The sequence below is a fragment of the Histoplasma capsulatum genome (assembly GCF_000150115.1).
Source record: "Histoplasma capsulatum G186AR genomic scaffold supercont2.8, whole genome shotgun sequence".
In the NCBI taxonomy this organism is placed as follows: domain Eukaryota; kingdom Fungi; phylum Ascomycota; class Eurotiomycetes; order Onygenales; family Ajellomycetaceae; genus Histoplasma; species Histoplasma capsulatum.
In genome coordinates, this window is record NW_025544808.1 from 400,855 (window position 1) to 420,872 (window position 20,018).

The following is a 20,018-nucleotide window of genomic DNA, read 5'->3' on the forward strand; positions in this document are numbered from 1 at the left end:
TCGATGCCAGAAGGATCCGAATTCATTCATTACGCACAAAAATGGTTGCAATCACCTACAGACGAGACATGCCCTCTCGGCGGTTTGGCTCCTTATAGCAATGCCCTAGTTCTCGATTCAAAACTCGTCATGACAAACGCAAGCCATTTCCGAACGAGCCACACTCCCTTGCGTAGCCAGAAAGACTTCATCAAAGCGTATGCCTCTGCTCGTCGTATTGCTGACGGCATCTCACAAGAGCACGGTATCGATGTTTTCCCTTACTCCAAATTCTATATATTTTTCGACCAGTATACGTCTATTATTCGCCTCACGGGAACATTGCTCGGGTGCGCAACTGCGATCATTTTTGTTGTCACATCTATTTTCGTCGGTTCTATAGCCACAGGCGCAGTCGTAACCGCAACAGTGATTATGACTGTTGTCGATATCATCGGAACCATGGCTATTGCTAATGTTTCACTAAATGCCGTCTCGCTGGTTAACTTAATTATCTGTGTCGGTATCGCGTTTGAGTTCTGTGCACATGTTGCACGCGCTTTCATGTTCCCTTCTAGCCCACTCTTGGAGCAGGCTCGAGGTAAATTCCGACATCGTACTGCACGCTCGTGGGTGGCATTGGTCAATGTTGGCAGCAGTGTCTTCACTGGCATCACTGTCACCAAACTTCTAGGTGTCTGTGTGCTCGCATTTACAAGAAGCAAAATATTTGAAATCTACTATTTCCGGATTTGGCTGGCACTGGTAATATTTGCCGCGTCGCATGCACTGATATTTTTGCCAGTTGCCTTAAGCTTCCTTGGTGGTGACGGTGAGTTCGTTCCTGCTGTTAATTTGTGAATTTTGCGATGTTATGTACTGTATTTGTTCATCGAACTGATGCGATTTATGATTTCCTATTAGGATATTGTGATCCTCAAACAGACGGCGGCCTGGAAGAGGACCTCGCCGCGCGAAGATACCGATCGTTGTTGCCCGATGACTATGATTCCGAGGACGACTCGTGAATTACTCTTCAGTGTATCTGATATGGATCGTGTTAATTCGCTTTATGGAGCAGTTGTTTTCCTTAATTGACCATTCAGATAACGTCCTTTATTCATCCGTTATTGAGATCGTATTCGTACCCAAACCCGATCACCATAGGCATACAGGAGTATCGGAAACCCAAGGGAGTTTGGATGATGGAAGAACAATGGAAGAACCATGATTGATATTCCTGGTTCCTGGTTCATGTACTGTATATGCAATGTGGTTTACCTTACGCAAGAACATGGTTCTTTTCTTCGCGCACGTATTGGGCTTGGACGTTCGGCAGCCTTTTCGATTTTGGATATTGGCGCTGACAGTCGGCCCGCGCTTGTTTTTACAACACAATCTAGACGCAGATATGCTGTTTTGCATGATATGACATCAATCTCATCTCGACAAAATGGCTCCATTGGGTCTCCAATGATGTAAACAAAGCAAACAGCACTTCTCCTAAGCCTCACTAAAGTAGACTAGCGCCCGCCCAAAAGAAAAAAATACTACTCGACAATTTCAACATCCCACTTCAACGTCCTTGTTTTCTCTCCTTTGTCCCCTCTACAATTCTCTCTTTTTATCCTCTATCTCTTCCCTCCTATTTAAGGCTTGGGAAGCGTTTTCAATAGGGGTAGTTGAGAGATCCTATACCAGCTGCCTGACTTTTCCATATATTCCTGATCCACTATCAAGGTCCCCTCATCTGTGCAAGCGGAAAGCGTGCTCTGCAGAGTTGTCCATCATGGACCAGCAGCGGTTCTTGCAACAACTGCAAATTGTCCTCGATCGTGAGTAATTGAGCCAGATATATTTGTATGATATTGGAGAATATTACAGCACGGGATATCTCTGACTTGCATCGTTTTTATCGGTATTTGACAGCCTCAAAGGGCAACGTCAAGGAAGCTACTGGCACGCTTAAGAAGGAATTCTATACCCACCCAGAATCCCTCCTTTTCCTCATTCAGGTCGCCACCTCCCATGATGACCAGAACCTGAGACAACTTGCTGCTGTTGAATCTCGAACCCTCGTCTACAAGCATTGGCTCAAGATCCCTGTGGAACAAAAACCTCAGGTTAGGGAACAGTTACTCCGTGCTGCCTTAGGGGAAGGCACCTCCTTGGTTCGCCATTCCTGTGCACGTATCATTTCTGCTATTGCGAAGATTGATATCGAAGACGGGCAATGGGCAGATCTCCCGGGGTTTCTGCTTCAAGCTGCCGTAAGTCCCAAAGCTGACGAGCGGGCTACCGGTATTTACATCCTCTTTACCATCCTCGAAACTCTAGGTGAGGGTTTCCAGGAAAAGTTCAACGACCTCTTCGCTCTGTTTGAGCAGACTATCCGTGATCCTGAGAGTGCTGAGGTCCGCATCAACACCCTCCTGGCATTGAGCAAACTGGCGATCCATCTCGACTCCGAAGAGGATGAGGCACCGGTCAAGGCTTTCCAGAATATTTTCCCTGCCATGGTCGCTGTGTTGAAAGATTCGATTGACAAAAACGACGAGGATCGGATACTGCAGGCTTTTGAGGTTTTCCAAACCCTCCTTGCGTGCGACCCGCAGTTGATGAACCCTCATCTTAAGGACCTCGCGTTGTTCATGAACCAGCTTGCTGCCAACACCGAGTTGGATGATGACACCAGAACTCAGGCCATTAGTTTCCTCATGCAATGCCTCCGGTATAGAAAACTCAGGATCCAAGGCATGCAAATTGGCAGCCAGATTACCCTTACTTGTCTTCAGATCGCTACTGAGCTTGGCGACACTGCCGTGGACGACGATGACATTACTCCAGCAAGATCGGCGCTTGGTCTCCTGGATATGCTTGCACAAAGCCTTCCACCCAGCCAGGTTGTCGTCCCTCTCCTCAACGCCCTGGGTCAATACTTTGGCAATAAGGATCCCGAATATCGGCGCGCCGGCATCATGGCTCTTGGCATGTGCGTCGAGGGTGCTCCTGACTTCATAAGCACTCAGATGAAGGAGATTTTCCCTGTCGTATTCCAATTACTTAACGACCCTGAACCTAAGGTTCGCCAGGCAACATTACATGGTGTTGCGCGAATTGCCGAATCTCTCGGTGAGGATATCAGCAAACAGCATCAACAAGTTATGCCTCTCCTCTTGAAAAACCTGCAGAGCACAATGCAGGAGTGGAAAGGCGAGGAAAGCGGCCCTGTCATCGACATCATGAAAGCCGCCATCAGCGCATTGGATGCGGTGGTTGATGCTCTGGGCGAGGGTGATGTTGTCCAATATCAAAACGATGTAGTGCCAAATTTGCACAAGCTTATCAAACATCCCGACTTCAAGGTGAAAGCGCTTACAGCTAGCGCTCTTGGATCCATTGCTTCGTCTGCTGGTGAAGCTTTCTTACCCTTCTTCGATGAGTCAATGCATCTCATGCAGGATTACGTTACCATGAAAGACAGTGAAGATGAGCTTGAACTTCGCGCGTGTGTCACTGACGCTATGGGAGAAATGTCTACTTCAGCTGGACCAGAACACTTCAAGAACTACGTCGAACCCTTGATGCGTGCTAGTGAGGAGGCTCTGCAGCTTGGTCATTCCAGACTAAAGGAAAGCACCTACCTTTTCTGGGGCTCTATGTCCAAAGTATACGGTGAAGACTTCACTCCATTCTTGGATGGAATCGTCAAGGGACTCTTCGCATGTCTCGACCAGGAGGAGACTGATCTTGAGGTTGATCTGGGCGAGGCTGCCAAAGACCTCATTGGGCAGGAAGTTACCATTGCAGGCCGCAAAGTTCGCGTCGCTGGTGATGAAGACGACGACCATGACACTTCTGTGCTGGATGAGTCTAACATTGAGGATGTCGATATCGATGGTGAGGATGACTGGGAGGACCTAACCGCTGTCGGTCCTCTCGCCCTTGAGAAGGAGGTTGCCGTCGAGGTCATTGGTGATATCATCACGCATGCCAAAAAAGCTTATCTTCCATATTTTGAGAAGACCATCGAACAGATCTTGCCTCTTTGCGAACATCCATATGAGGGTATCCGGAGGAGTACTATCAGCACCCTTCACCGCGCGTACGCTGCCCTCTGGCAGGTTTGTGAAGAGTCTGGTCGGATGCAGAAATGGGTTCCGGGCAAGGCGATGGGTATGATCGAACCACCCGATGAGCTCAAGAAACTTACAGAAATTTTGGTCACTGCCACAATCAAGATGTGGGAAGATGAAGAAGACAGGTACATATACAACTATTTTCCCTTTTATTATCTTTTCCAACCTTTCATCGCTTTTATTGCGCTTTTCCTTGCAAATATATTCTCTATGATGACACTCCTTCGTAATCCCAGCTCACTCATACACACAAAATGTGTGACTGATGTTAAAGCGAAAACTTCCATCGTGAAGCTGAGAAATATATAATTGCTTGTGTTTCAATGTGAACATATGTTGTTTCAATTTACCGGATTTTATCTGTTTCAAGAAATCTATTCGCCTACTAATATTGCTGTCTGTTTAGGGAGACCGTTGCTGACATTAACCGCAATGTCGCTGAAAACCTCAAATATTGCGGGCCATACCTTGTCTCTGGTTCATCCGTTCTGAACAAAGTCGTTACTATGATCACTACTATCATCTCTAAGCAACACCCCGCTCAACAGGATTTTGGTGCTGATGACGAAGACCGAGCTGCCCTCGACGAACTGTCTGAGTTCGATTGGGTTCTCATCGACACTGCCTTGGACGTTATTTCCGGTCTTGCCATTGCCCTTGGCCGTGATTTCCTTGGCCTATGGCCTCACTTCGAGAAAAAAGTTCTCCAGTTTGTTGGCAGCAGCGAACCTCTCGAACGATCCACCGCCACAGGGGTCTTGGCCGAAATTATTTTCGGGTTAGCCGACGCCATTACGCCGCATACTACCAAATTCCTTGAGTTGCTACTGCGCCGTTTAAGTGACGAGGATTCCCAAACAAAAAGCAATGCTGCCTACGCGATCGGACGACTTGTCGAACGATCTAATGCGGATCAAGAAGTAATTCAGGCTTATCCCGCCATCCTAGAGAAGTTGGAGCCATGCTTGCATATCCCGGAGGCGAGACTTCCAGATAACGCCTCTGGTTGCCTCAGCCGCATGATCTTGAAACACCGTGACAACGTCCCTGTGGCAGATGTGCTTTCTGCCCTAGTTGATCTCCTTCCCCTGAAGAACGATTTTGAGGAGAACGACCCCGTCTATCGCATGATTTGCCAGCTGTGTATGTTTCAGTTCCCCTCTCCTTTCAAACTGACACATGTTCTCTAACAGGATTTTCAGACAAATGGGAAGACCCAACAGTCCGCAACCTGACACCTCGTCTAATTCCCATTTTCCAAGCCGTTCTTACCGGTGACTCAGGCCAGCTCGATGATGAACGGCGTGCCGAGCTCATCGAGCTTGTCTCCTGGTTGAATAAAATGCAACCCGGAGTGGCTAGCTGGATCGAACAACCGGGTCAATGAACTTCCCATTTTAACGACTTCGAGAACGAGAACCAACGACGATATGGTACAAAATAGATTTTTTTTTATTCCCTTTAATTTTTGCTTTTTATGTTTCAACGAAATGCATTATGATGTAGATACAAAAACACCCTCTTCGGTTTTACTGCTGGCGCGCACGCTAAGCGGATGATGTGTTAAAATGAGAATGTGCATTAACACGGATTGGAATGGGAAGGACTGGAATCCAGAACATTGGGTAAAAGAGATATAATGTCGGCATAGTGACGACGGATGAATGGATGGATATTCGAATGAAGAGAAGTAATACACAACAATATACCCCCACGGTGAAATGTGCATGAGGCAAACAAGGGAGAACCATACGACTGTGGATAAAAGCATATACTTTACAGAGCTTGATAATTTCAGATGATATTTCCTTTTACATATTTGATTTCAGAGCTTCCTGTTCAGATCAGGTGGTGTTGAGCATGTATCGGCTGAAATCATAGGATTTTGAGTTATTTGTTACTACGTAATTGGGGGCATTAGCATTCCTATTTTATATTAATTATAATTTAACCATGTAAATTACATAAAAAACATTCAATGAATGAAAATATCAGCCATCTGTCCTACGAAATGGTGAGATGGTCAGGGAATAGGAAAGCTCCAAAAAGTCCTCTTTGCGAGTGCGCTCCTAATACCCGCATCTCCCTGGTGGCATCTAGATGTCCTGGACCTTTACAATGACCTTCCCCTGTAAGTGTTTCGTCATACTCTTCCCATAAGCCTGCATGCGAAACGAGCGATGTCAGCCAAGCCAGCAACCCCCTTTCTAGCGTAGATTTAAATGGAAATTCGCAAGTTTTCAATATGACAACAAACGTACCTTCATCACCTCGCCCATCTCCCAAGTCGAATCCACAACAGCCTTCAATTTCCCATCCGCTACCATCCTCTGCACCTTCTCCATCCTCATCTTGGAGGGCTCTGTCCTGACAAGAGAATAGCCGCCGGGGCCCCCGCCTAGGAAGCTGGGGAAATACATGGCCCTCAGAAACCAAATGGCTGTACGGAAGAGACTGACGACGGTTGTAGGTGGGTAGAGAATCCCGATGTTGAGGTATCTATGTGGGCGGTCGCGGGTGGGGCGGGCAACATAGTCGGCACTATGTTCGAAGAGCGACTGGATGCCGATGGTGTCAAGGATGACATCGAAGGGAGAAGTGGAGTAGCGGGCTGCGAGGTATTCGTGCAGGGGATCGTGCTTGGTATAGTCGATGGTCTGTTCAGAGATATTAGAAGAAGTAGTCTGCCGGGTTGTACGAATGGCTACAGCTCCTATTTTCCATTTTTCGTCTTGACAGTGCATACCTCATCAGCCCCCATGCTCTTAACCAGCTCTTCATTCCGCGCAGAGCAGGTCGCCACAAGCATGCCTGTTTCGCCCAGAATATCCTTCACAATTTGCACAGCCATCAATCCCGTCCCCGAACCACCGCCATTGATCAGCACCTTATCCCCCTTCCTCACCTCCGCTCTCGTAACAAGATTCATCGATGTACATCCTGTGGCTGTTATTCCCGCCGCCTCCTCAAGAGATACATTACTAGGCTTCTGGACCAGGCTCTCTGCAGTCGCAACGACGTATTCCGCTAGTGTGCCACGGTTCTTGAGGACCATTTCGCTAACAGGAGCATTCATGCCCATGACTGGGGTGCCGAGTGGGAATTCCGCGCGGAGGGACGCATTTGCATAATCAGAATGCGCGATGACGACACCTGAGAACTCAAATTCGGAGACCCGTGGTGGCGTCTTCGGAAGTAGGATGGTTGGACACGCGGACATAACGAGCCGTGTGGTAGGATTTATGGAGGCATGGGAAACTTTTATGAGGAGCTCTGAAGGGGCAAGTTTTGAGGGAGACGGGACCGGGTGGTCTGTGGATAATGTGAGGGTATCCAAGGGAGAGCCGGCTTTCGAGTAGGTCCATGCCTTCATTGTTGGCGGAAGGGGAAGTGGATAGTCTGCAGGATCACTGCTCGATGGAGCCATGGGGAGAATAGGTATCTGGATCCGTTGACTGTATCACGTATGCTCTGACAGTTGTTGGAGTACTAGTAGTACTCGGATAGCTCAGAAGGATTTGGATATAAAAGCAACATTTCTCGGTGGAAGAAATAATGAACAAAGGAAAAATTGGGCCCATAAAGGTATATTTATCTCACCCCTTTACATGCTACATCATCCATTCGGCATTATAAGTGAGTTCGGCCACGTTCCTATTCGGAGATATGGCCATTTGACGAATTGTGACGCCCACAGAAGGGCGGAACCAACACTTAGGAGAGAGTTCCGAAAGGCGAGCACTATACATATTCCATATGCTCCGAAAGCGTCGGCCGTAGCCAGTGCATTATCTCGGTATCCCAGTTGGCAATGCGCAGAGGGAAAACCTCATCGAGAGCAAGTCTCGAGCATAAATTATTTAGGGTTTCGGCGCCAAAATAGGGGGCGAGCCGGCAGAAAAGAAACATGCAGCAAGCACCGAACCACCGACTTGGATTTTGAAAGCTTTCCGCATCGACCGCCGAGTGGATTTTAGCACGTACTGGATGGCTGGTCTGCTTTCCGTGGGGGGACCCATTAATATGGAAGAACATAGGTCGGAGGTCATTCGAAAGACCGATCCCATCTGTAGACCGTAAACTTTCGATCCGATGCTTGCTGCCAGGCCACACAGTGCCGTTTCGACCAGATATCTGAAGTTCCTGAACGCATATCTTTGTCTCGTGCTAGGTGTTTATCAATCTTCGGGGCTTTCGGCTGTAGCAGAGAAACAGAAGGCTGAATTGAGCATTCGTCTCTGGGAGGGTTTATGCCCCACTAGTCTCTTATTGCATATTTAATGGGAGACGAGTTGAGCATGCCATCTTAGACTGAGCGATTCATCGATTCATATGCCCAGAAGATGGTCTCGCTATATTTTTAAGTTACCAATCGCGGAATGTCCGTTTCAGCAGTCTTTGAGTGAACCTCGGAACATCCTAATGTGGAAATGTTCTACAACTTAACTAGTATTGTGGTGGATGTAAAGCTTGTGAAAACAGAATTTTCTGCCACCCCCTGAAAAGTAGTAGCAAAATACTGCAAAAATAACCAAAATATCCATGTATCTCTAGAATCATTCAAATATCATTCAATTCATTCAAATATGCATCTTTATCATCAAATATACATCTTTATCATCAAATCTGTCAATATATTCTCTCAGCTCAGTGAATTTACTATCAATGAAATCATACATCTTCTAAACAATAATTATATATCTGCTCAGATTGTGCAGATCATTGAGTATCATCTAATTACTGTATATTGAATTCAATAAAATATTCACTGCTTTGAAACTGCTAGAAGTTCTCATTTAATATAAGATGTAAAGTCAAAGATCACACTGAATATCTTATCAGATTTGAAGGATTTTTTTGAGATATATTCAACTATATATCACAATAAGACTGTCTGCTTTATGAAGAATGAATTTAATATTGATATTCACTCTCAATCAATATCTAGATTATTGAAGAAACTGAATTTGATATGAAAAAAAATAATTAATTATTGTAATTATCATTTATAAAATCTACTAATTCATCAGTTCTATTTAATATAGATTGAATCTGTAGCCACTCAATACAATAAAGAATTTTAAGCTGAATAATATATTCAAGTTATTTAGTATCAATCTGATCAATTTATATTTTTAGATAAAAATACTGTAAATAAATATACTGTAGATTGATAATATAAATAATTAAACAGAGGATTTTTTTATTATATTAGAAGACTCTGTAAACAATCTTACAGATGATCAATTTTATCTATAATAAATATCAATAAATATTTTGATTATAATATATATCAGAGATTCTATAATACAGAGAGATTCAATGAGTTTGTATATATCTAAATACTATTCAAATATTAATAAGATTATCACTATCTAGTAATAAATAATTACTTTTTTTATTATTTATAAGCATTGTGAGATCTCTGCAGAGAAGCTGATATTGAACTTTTATTTTTATTCTTATATTTTTCTGATTATAATTCTATAGAGAAGTTATTTCATATGTTGAAAAAATGAATTAAAAGATACAGATATATAATGAGTTAGTATCTATTAGCAGTTAACTTACATAATCAACTCTCTACTGCACATTTATATACTCATATATATTTATAAAGTTCTTTTATATCTTCTTACAATTCTATTTTATAATTATATATATCTTAATACTCTAATAATTCTTTTACTCTGTATTTCTTCAGAGTATAATCTCTGATATTTCTTCTACTCTGATTTTCTTATCTATAAGAATTCTTTTATATAACTTCTTTCTCTGATTTTCTTTCTCTTTTTTTTCTTAATTAATTTGTAAACTGTTATTAGAATAATGTTAAATTTATTAATAGTACTATTGAAATGAATTATATAAACTGTGTAGATGATATAAATGATTTAATCTGTAATATTGATAATATCTACTTAATCAGTAGTATATTTATTATATTATAAATTGATTTATCTGTATTTAAGATTCAAATGTCTAGTTGTTAGATTTCTATACTCAAATATATTAATTATATTTAAAGTCTGAATATTTTATTATCAGTTTCTATATTTAAATATATTGATTACATTAAAAAAGATCTGAGTATCTAGTTATTATATAAGTTTTTTATTGAGTTCAAGTACTTTTATTATTAGATATATAGACTGTTGAGTTTAAATATTTATAATACAATTGACTGTTTTATAAAGAGATCTGAATGTCTATAAACTGTAATACTGTAAATAATATTTATAAAAAAGCTTGATAAACTTAATACTGCAATACTGTAAATAGTATTTATAAGAATCTGAATATCTATAAGTATTCTATTTTTTAGAATTATATATCTTTAAATATTAAAATAAGTTATCAACAGATCTATAAATATTCACTGTATTTAAATATAGTGAATAATAATCTAAATTTATAAAATATTCTTCAGTAATAAATACTGTAGATGACTGAGTTATAATAACAGTTTACTGAGATAAATATATCTATATTCATCATTTTCTCTACATCTGTATCTTATAAGAAGTTCTCAAGAGAGAAGCTCTCAATTCTCAATAAGTATATAAAAAATCTAGTATTATATCTTATATAAAAGTTAAAAGTAAATATTAAATTGAATATTGATGATTAAGTAATAGATTTATCATTGAATTAAATATGATATATTCACAGCAGATTAGATGATAATGTATTAGTAAAATTTCAACTCTGAATAAATCACTGCTCAGACAATCAATATATATCAGAGCTAGTTTTTCAATAATTTGATACTCTTTTTCTTAATTCTACACTTCAAATTAAAATATTAGACTGACTAAATAAAATCCACTAGAAAAATATTATATTAATAATCTATCTATCTGAATTCAATTACAAACTCTTAAAAGTAGACAGACAGAACTGAGATGATATCATCAAAATTAATATACTATTCAAAAATTTGAACTTTCAGCTGTATAATTGAAATATAGAATATCTGAAATTCTTAATATACAGTAAATACTGTACAGATCTCTATCTATTCAATAACAATTTATTTTAATTTTATATATTTCAGAATTACAAAGAATTCTGCTGAATAAATATATATATTTTAAATTATTTTATAATAATCTTCATATTCAAATCAGAGTCAATGAACTGAATCTCTTATATAAATATCAGATATTTAAAAGTTTTCAATATCTTAGATAAAAATATTATCAACTGAATTATCAGAGAAATCTGCATATATTATAATAAGTCAGAGTACTTTATAAATTAGTATTTAAATACAGTTTTTTCAAGTTAATTCTCTGTATATATGAATACTGTGTCATCTATAAATAGATAAAAACAGAGAAAAAAAAAGCTCTTATTTTAAAATATAGATAAAAATTTAAAAAGTAATAAATCAGCTGAAGATTCAAATAGAAGATATAAATAAACACAATTATAATTTCTATTATTATAAATAGTCTAATTAATATATATACAATAATAAACAGTGATTTTTTTTATTATACTTTTATAAATATTCAGCTGATAGAGAAGTATAAGCTTTAATATATCTCTTTCTCTGAACTATATAAATTAAGTAAATTTAATAACTCTAGAGAATTTATCTTCTACAATATAATAAAATTCAATATCAATATAGAAGAATATAAAAAGAAGAGTGTTTTTATATATAAAGTACAGAATTTTGAGTATGATTTAATACTCAGTCTATTATAGCTTACAGAATTTAAAATCTTATTAGATATATATAATTATTATTTTATTTTTTCAGAAAATAATTATATCTATAAAAAGAATATTAATAGAACTGCTGATCTCATTCAGATATCAGCAGAAGCATTCAAATTATTAACTTATTAAATATATAAAAAAAATATTCAGATGTTCACTGCTAGTATAACAGATATTAAAAAAGTATTAAAAAAATTAAAACTCAAAAATCTCAAAAAGCTCTGTAAAGAACTTCTTAAAATATACAAGAATTTCACAGATATATTTAATAAAAAAATAACTGAGATATTTCTCTTTTATCAAGAGTATAATATAGATTATATAATTGAGTTTATTAAGAAAAATAGTAAGAATCTGCAATTATCTTAAAACTCTCTCTACAGTATATTATATAACAAGCTTTTTATTCTATAAAAAATATTCAATGAATTACTGAATAAAAACTTTATTTATATTAGCAATTTATCTACTGCAGTATCTGTATTATTTATAAAAAAATTAGATGAAGATCTATAATTCTATATTGATTATCAAGAGCTCAATAAGATTATATAAAAAAACTGATATTCTCTTTCATTTATCAATAAAATACTCAAATAAATAGAAAAAGTGAAATAATTTATAAAACTCAACATCTCTGCAGTCTTCTACAAGATAAGAATCAATAAAAATAATGAATAATTAATTATTTTTTATATATATTACAGATTATATAAATGAATAGTAATTTTCTTTGAGTTAGTGAATATCTCTAATATATTTCAGAAGTATATTAACTGAGCTCTATAAAATCTGCTTGATGAGATTATATCAGTATATATAAATAATATTCTAATTTTTACTGATGAATTACTCATCAAACACTGTAAGTATATATAATAAATACTTAATCATTTATAAGAAGCAGAATTATAGATGAATATTAATAAATATAACTTTAAAATCAAGTCTATAATCTATCTAAAATTTATCATTGAAGCTGAAAGAGATGTATAAATAAATTTTAAAAAAATAGAAGTAATTCTCAACTGAGAGATATCTATCTTAATAAAAGAGATTAGAAGTTTTTTAGAATTCATCAACTTCTATTGAAGATTTATCAAAAACTTCTTGAATATTATACAATCACTAATAGATTTGATATAGAAAAATACTGTATTTCAATAAATCACTGAAGTAAACACTGTCTTCAAAAAATTGAAGTATATATTTATAATCATTTCAATATTACAATCATTCAACTCAGATAAATATACAATTTTTAAAACAGATATTTTAAATTATATAATAAATAAAGTATTAATATAATATAACAATGAAGATATTCTACAACTCTGTATCTTTATTTTAAAGAAAATATTATTTATTGAATGTAATTATAAAATCTATAATAAAAAGCTTCTGATGATTATACAATATCTTAAAGAATAAAAATTTAAGCTTATAAATATAGAAAAATTCAAGATTATTACTGATTATAAGAATTTAGAATACTTCACAATTACTTATAAACTTACAGAGAGATATATACACTGATTGCTATTTTTTAACTATTTCTCATTTATAATCTATTACTGATCAGAAACAGAGAATATTCTTGCAGATACTCTATTCTACTAAGAATAAAACATGCTTTCTGATAATTTAGATAATAGATAAAAATATCAAGAATATCAGTTAATTAATTTTATAATTATAAAAAGTCTTATATAATCAGATAGCTTTTATATATATATTAATCTATTTTGAGCTCAGAAATCTTCACTCAAAGAGCAATGAAAGTAAATAGCAGAGATAAATGAATTCTAATAATAGATTATAAAAGCTGTATAAAGTAAAGTATTCTGATTTTTTATAGATATATACTCAAGAACAGATATTTCAATATATTTAATTGATAATAATAACTGTCTATATTTTTAAAATAGATGATAAATCTCTGATTCAGAATCTCTATAAATATAAATTATATAAAAAATTTATAACTTATCAATGACTGAGTACTCAGAGTATAAAATTATATATAGTATTATTATTCAAAAATTCTACTGATTGAATATATCAAAAAATATATATCAGTTTATATATAATTGTAATTACTGTGATTTAATAATAGTATAATATAAATACTGAAAAGAAATACTAAAGCTGCTATTTATTTCTGAATAAATATAATATAATATAGTTATTGATTTTACAGTTTTTTTATTTAAAAGTAGAAATTCTATAAATATTCTGATTATTATTGACTGATTCAGTAAAAATATAATACTACAGCTCTGTAATAAAATAAATACTGAGATTATGTGACGGGCATGCCATCAATTAAGCAGATGTTACTGATGTTGCAGATTAAACTGTTTGTACCATCTGTGCAGTTCATATGATCTGTTTCAATGACAATATCAATGAACTTGACACTATTCTGATAACAGTTTATGAATTGATTAAGGAAAGAAAGAGAAAGAAGATCAGAAGAAGAGGTTGTACAAGAAGATTCTTATAGAAGAAGAATTGGAATGGAAGAATATTGGGGGTCACACTGCAGTGGAGTGTGGAGTGGAAGAATGTTAGAGATTACACAGAGAAATCATTAGAGACTACATAAGCACAGAGTAGAATTGTGAGGAGAAAAGTGTTTCATAGATACACAAGAGCATGTGAGAGGGTGAATGAATGATAGAGGGTTGATTGCATAAGTTAACTACTAACAGATGCTAATCTGTCACATTATCCCCCTCTACTGAGGTGAGCAAGAATTCATAGATATTGAGTGTGATGGTGTTGTCCATGATGGATGCAGATTCCCAGATTGAACAATCATATTCTACTCATTTGACAAGGTATTCACAGTGGTGGTGATTGATTCTATTGCTGAGAATTGCTTCAATTTCCCATTTGAGTTCATTGTCTTCTTCTATAATGACAGATGGTTGTCAGTTAGAGATCTTTTACAAAGAGAACAGATTCTCAGCTGCAGATTGAAGCAGGTTTGTATGAAAGATATTATGAATGTCAGACAGAGTGTTCAGTCAATAGTTGTGGATGTCTAGCACTTCTACTACTGTGTATTTGATGTGATGATAGTTCAGTGTATGTGAGGAGTGGTTTATTCTTATATTCTTGAGATCTAATCAGACTTTGTCTTCTATACTGTAACAGATTGCAGAACTTCTTCTGATGTTCATTTGATTCTTATAGTTTTATTGAGTACTGATCATCAAAGCTTCAGCTCATTTGTGAGCTTTCTTGAGCTTGCTGACTATATTCTCTGCTGTCTGTACAGAACTGTGAATGTATGTGGTTTCTCAGAGAATCTCAGAAAAGTTCAGAATCTCTAAATTATAACTGTGTAGAAGAAAGAATAGACTTACATCTATTATAGCAGAATCTCAGCTGTTTATAGCAATCTCAGCATGCAGCAGCAGATTGCTTCAGTTATCTTATATGTAGTTGTAGAACTTTTGAAGAATGTTCTTAACTGTCTGTATCATTCTCTCAGTGACTCCATCAGTCTCTGAGTGATACACTGTTGACAACTTTCACTCAATTCTCAGTAGCTGACATACACAGGTTCAAAGTGTACTCACAAACTGACTGTCTCTATCTGATACAATGAATGAAGATAGACTGTGCATGCAATAGAATGAGTTTCTGATAAAGATATTCACAACAACTTCAGTATTGTGACGGGTTAGCACCCGTTGGTAGTTAACTTACGCAACCAACCCCCTACCGCGCGCTCACGTGCTCACGCGCGCTCATGAAGTTCTCCCACGCCTCCTCGCGATTCCGCCCCACAATCGCGCACATCTTAACACCCTAACGATTCTTCCGCCCCGCGCTCCCCCAGAGCGCGACCTCCGATATTTCTTCCGCTCCGATCCCCTTGCCTATAAGAACCCCCTCGTACGACCCCTTCTTCTGATCTTCTTTCTCTTTCTTTCCTTAATCGATTCGTAAACTGTTATCAGGATAGTGTCAAGTCCGTTGATATTGCCGTTGGAACGGATCGTACGAACTGCGCAGGCGGTACGAACGGTTTAATCTGCAACATCGGTAACATCTGCTTAATCGGTGGCACGCCCGTTACAAGTATTCATTTTATTATAGAGCTGCAGTATCACACTCTTACTGAGATGATTGACAATAACTAGAACATTTGTAGAATCATCACTCTCAGATAAGAAAACTGTGAAGTCAATAGCTATATCACATCAAGTTCATTCAGAGACAGGCAGAGATTTTAGCATTTCTTTTCAGTGCTCATATCATGCTGTTACTGAGCTGCAGCAGTCACAATTGTGTATAAACTGATATATATTCTTCAATATATTCAGTCAGTAGAATTCTTGAGTGATGATGCTGTATATAATCTCACACTCTGAGTGCTCAGTCATTAGCAAGTTATGAATATTCTGCATAATCTGTATTTGTAAGAGTTCTGAATTAGAGATTCATTGTCTATCTTAAAAGTATAGACAGTTGTCATTGTCAATTGAGTATATTGAGATGTCTGTTCTTGAGTATATATCTGCAGAAAATCAAGATGCTTTGCTTCATATAACTTCTGTGATCTGTTGCCAGAATTCATCCATCTCTGCTGCTTGCTTTCATTGTTCTTTGAGTAAAGGTTTCTGAGCTTAGAACAGATTAATGTGTATGTGGAAGCTATCTGATTGTCTGAGACTTTCTATAATCACAGAGTTGATTAACTGATGTTCTTAATGCTTTCATCTGTCATCTAGATTGTCAGAGGGCATATCTTGTTCTCTGTGGGATAGAGCATCTGCAAGGGCATTTTCTGCCTCTAGTTGATAATGAATCATGAATAAGAAACAGCTGAGAAACAGTGATCAGTGCATATGCCTCTCTGTGAGCTTATGAGTGATTGTAAAGTATTCTAAGTTTTTATGATTGATGATGATCTTGAACTTCTCAACACTCATGAGCTTGAATTCCCATTCTTCAAGACATTATATGATTGTCAGAAGCTCCTTGTTATAAATCTTGTAGTTATATTCAGTGGATGACATCTTCTTTGAGATGAAGGCACAGAGTTGTAGAATATCTTTATTGTTATATTACATCAGTGCTCCATCTACTACATAATCTGAAGCATCTGTTTTGAGAATTGTATATTTATCTGAGTTGAACAACTGCAGCATTGAGGCAGTCATGAATATATGCTTCAATTTCTTGAAAGCAGTGTCTGCTTCAGTGGTCCATTGAAATACAGCATTCTTTCATGTCAGATTCATTAGTGGTTGTACAATATTCAAGAAGTCTCTGATGAATCTTTGATAGAAGTTGGCAAATTCTAGAAAACTTCTAGTCTCTTTTACTGAGATAGATGCCTTTCAGTTGAGGATTGCTTTCATCTTTTTAGAGTTCATTCATACACCTTTTTCAGCTTCAATGATGAATTCTAGATAGATTGTAGACTTGGTCTCAAAGTTGCACTTATCAATGTTCACTTGTAGTTCTGCTTCTCATAAACAGTCAAGTATCTGTTGTATATGCTTATGATATTCAGTGAGTGATTTATTGGTGAAGATCAGAATGTCATTTATATACACTGATACAATCTCATCAAGCAGATCTTATAGAGCTCAGTTGATATATTTCTGAAATGTGCTGGGGGCATTTGCTAGTTCAAAGAGAGTCACTGTTCATTTGTATAGTCTGTAGTGTGTATGAAAGATGATTAGTCATTCATCATCTTCATTAATTCTTATCTTGTAGAAGGCTGTGGAGATGTCAAGCTTTGTAAATTATTTTGCTTTTTCTATTCACTCAAATGTCTCATTGATGAGCAGAAGAGGATATTGATCCTTTTATATAATCTTGTTAAGTTCTCAGTAGTCAATACAGAATTGTAAACCTTCTTCTGATTTCTTTGTGAATAGTACAGAGGCTGCAGTGGGTGAATTGCTAATGTGAATGAAGCTCTTGTTCAGTAATTCATTGAGTGTTTTTTGTAAGATGAGAAGCTCATTATATGACATGCTGTAGAGAGAACCTCAGAGTGGTTGTAGATCTCTGCCATCTTTTTTGATGAGCTCAATTGTATGATCTATACTGTGTTCTCAGTGAGAGGAGAGCTCTTCAGCCACCTTTTTATCAAATATATCTGTGAAGTTTTTATATGATTTGAGGAGTTCCTTGCAGAACTTCTTGAGGTTCTTAGATTCTAGCTTTTCTAACACTTTCTTGATATTCATCATACTAGCAGTGAACATTTGAATATTCTTCTTCTCATATATTTGGCAGATTAATAGCTTGAATACTTCTGCCAATATCTGAGTAAGATCAGCAGTTCTATTGATATTCTTCTTATAGATACAGTTGCTTTCTGAGAAAATAAGACAATAGTTGTATGCATCTAACAAGGTTTCAAATTCTGTAAGTTATGACAGACTGAGTATTAAATCATACTCAAGATTCTGCACTTTGTATGTGTAAATGTTCTTTTTCTCATACTCTTCTACATCAATATTAAATTTTATCATGTTGTAGAAGATGGATTCTCTGAAGCTGTTGAATTCACTGAGCTTATACAGTTCAGAGAAAAAGATACACTGAAGCTTATACTTTTCTACTAGCTGGATATTTATAAGAGTGTAATGAAGGAAACCACTGTCTATCATTGCATATACATTGACTAGGCTATTTACAATAATAGAGATCATGATTGTGTTCACTTGCATTTTCTGCTCAAATCTTCAGCTAGTTTTTTGCTTCTTGAGCTCTCATTCATATTTTAGAGCAAGAGCTCTTCTTTTCCCTGTTCTTATTCATTTGTGGGTATAGTTGTATTCACTCATGATGTAGAGACAGAAACTACTGCATTGATACACTGATTTATGAAGTGTTCTGACTTATTACAATGAATGCAGATATCTTAGATGATTCAATCAGTAATTTCTTATTCAGAGAGGTCAGATATTTTTGATCATTCTGTACTCATATAAGAGATTCAATTTATAGTATCTGCAGAGGCAGTTGGTGCAGTTGGCATATTAGTAGATATATAGTTCTGTCTATAATTGTTACATCTTCCTTGAATAGCATGAAAGTGTGTGAGGTTGTTGTTGAGTTGGTGTAAGTGGGTGCAGTAGTCATGATAATATATGGATATAAGATATGAGATGCAGAGCTTGAGCAGTTCAAAGCTAATATACTGGCTCAGAAGATTGATCTTGACAGCATCATTTTAGTTCTGATCTTCTACTTTATATATCTTACTGTTGAAGTTGAGTAGATAGTTCATCAGTGGTATATTTCTCTGACAGTTTCTGTTCAATCATTGCATCATATACACTTGAAGTATAGAGTTCAAGAACAGAATATCTAGTTGATGGAAGACTTCTTCAGAGATGTATATCTCATACACATACAACTCAATTCAAGATTGGAACTTGGCTAGAGTATCTCCTTCTAGTCAACTATGAATATAGCAAGCTTGTGAGAGCAGAGAGTCTATTACAGACTCATCTTCTTCAAGCTTGATTTTCATCTTTCATTTTCAGACTAAGTAGATCAAGAGTTCTTCTGTGAATTTATTGAGAAGAGAGAGGCATTCTCTTCTTTTGTATATAAGAGGTGTTGATGCTTGTATGATTTTTGATGTATTTATATTCAAATTATTCAGTTGTCACTGAAGCTCTGTCATCTGCAGAGATTGCTGCTGGAGGAAGCTACAGAGTTCAGTATTGTCTTCTACAAGGTTTTGATTTTTGTCTATGGAAGAGTGTTTATAGAAGTGTTCATAATTCATCTTATTTTTATATGAGATTATGATTCTTGATTCTGATAACTTGAAGATCAGAAGATTCAGTTCTTATTCTTTTTGAAGAAAATACTTTGTAGATACTCTGATCTCTTCACAGACATATGATTGTAGACTTCTAAGCACTTGAGCTTCTTCACAGTACTATCACAGTGATGTGGCTTTGTAGAACTTGAGTAACTTATTCTTAAACTTTAACTTGAGCATCTAGATGCAATCATAAACATGAGGCACTCAGACTGACACAGATGAATTGATTTGTAATGTGATGGATGTGTCACTGATTAAGCAGATGTTATTGATGTTGCAGATTAAACTGTTTGTACTGTCTGTGCAGTTTGTATGATCTGTTTCAATGACAATATCAATGAACTTGA

General features: G+C 36.5%; 3 protein-coding genes across 3 annotated transcripts in view; 2 read left to right on the top strand and 1 right to left on the bottom strand.

Moving 5' to 3' along the window:
* HCBG_05927 (sphingolipid transporter) overlaps window positions 1-1,007 on the top strand; it is a gene marked incomplete at both ends in the record, with an annotated part of 3,250 nt that extends 2,243 nt beyond the window's left edge. The window contains 2 exons of the mRNA XM_045432976.1: window positions 62-811; window positions 904-1,007. Of these exons, the coding sequence (XP_045286144.1) occupies window positions 62-811; window positions 904-1,007 (854 nt within the window). The remainder of the gene's footprint in view (window positions 1-61; window positions 812-903) is intronic.
* Window positions 1,008-1,768: 761 nt separating this feature from the next.
* On the top strand, window positions 1,769-5,505 carry HCBG_05928 (karyopherin Kap123; the record flags this gene model as incomplete). The annotated part of the gene is made up of 4 exons (XM_045432977.1): window positions 1,769-1,814; window positions 1,909-4,243; window positions 4,525-5,261; window positions 5,321-5,505. The coding sequence occupies 4 exons, from the start codon at window positions 1,769-1,771 to the stop codon at window positions 5,503-5,505; spliced, it is 3,303 nt and encodes a 1,100-aa protein (XP_045286145.1).
* Window positions 5,506-6,214: 709 nt separating this feature from the next.
* HCBG_05929 (alcohol dehydrogenase) lies at window positions 6,215-7,545 on the bottom strand (the record flags this gene model as incomplete). Its single annotated transcript, XM_045432978.1, has 3 exons — window positions 6,215-6,280; window positions 6,380-6,775; window positions 6,865-7,545. 3 exons carry the CDS (start codon window positions 7,543-7,545, stop codon window positions 6,215-6,217), a joined length of 1,143 nt encoding a protein of 380 aa, XP_045286146.1.
* Between the last annotated feature and the right edge of the window lie 12,473 nt (window positions 7,546-20,018).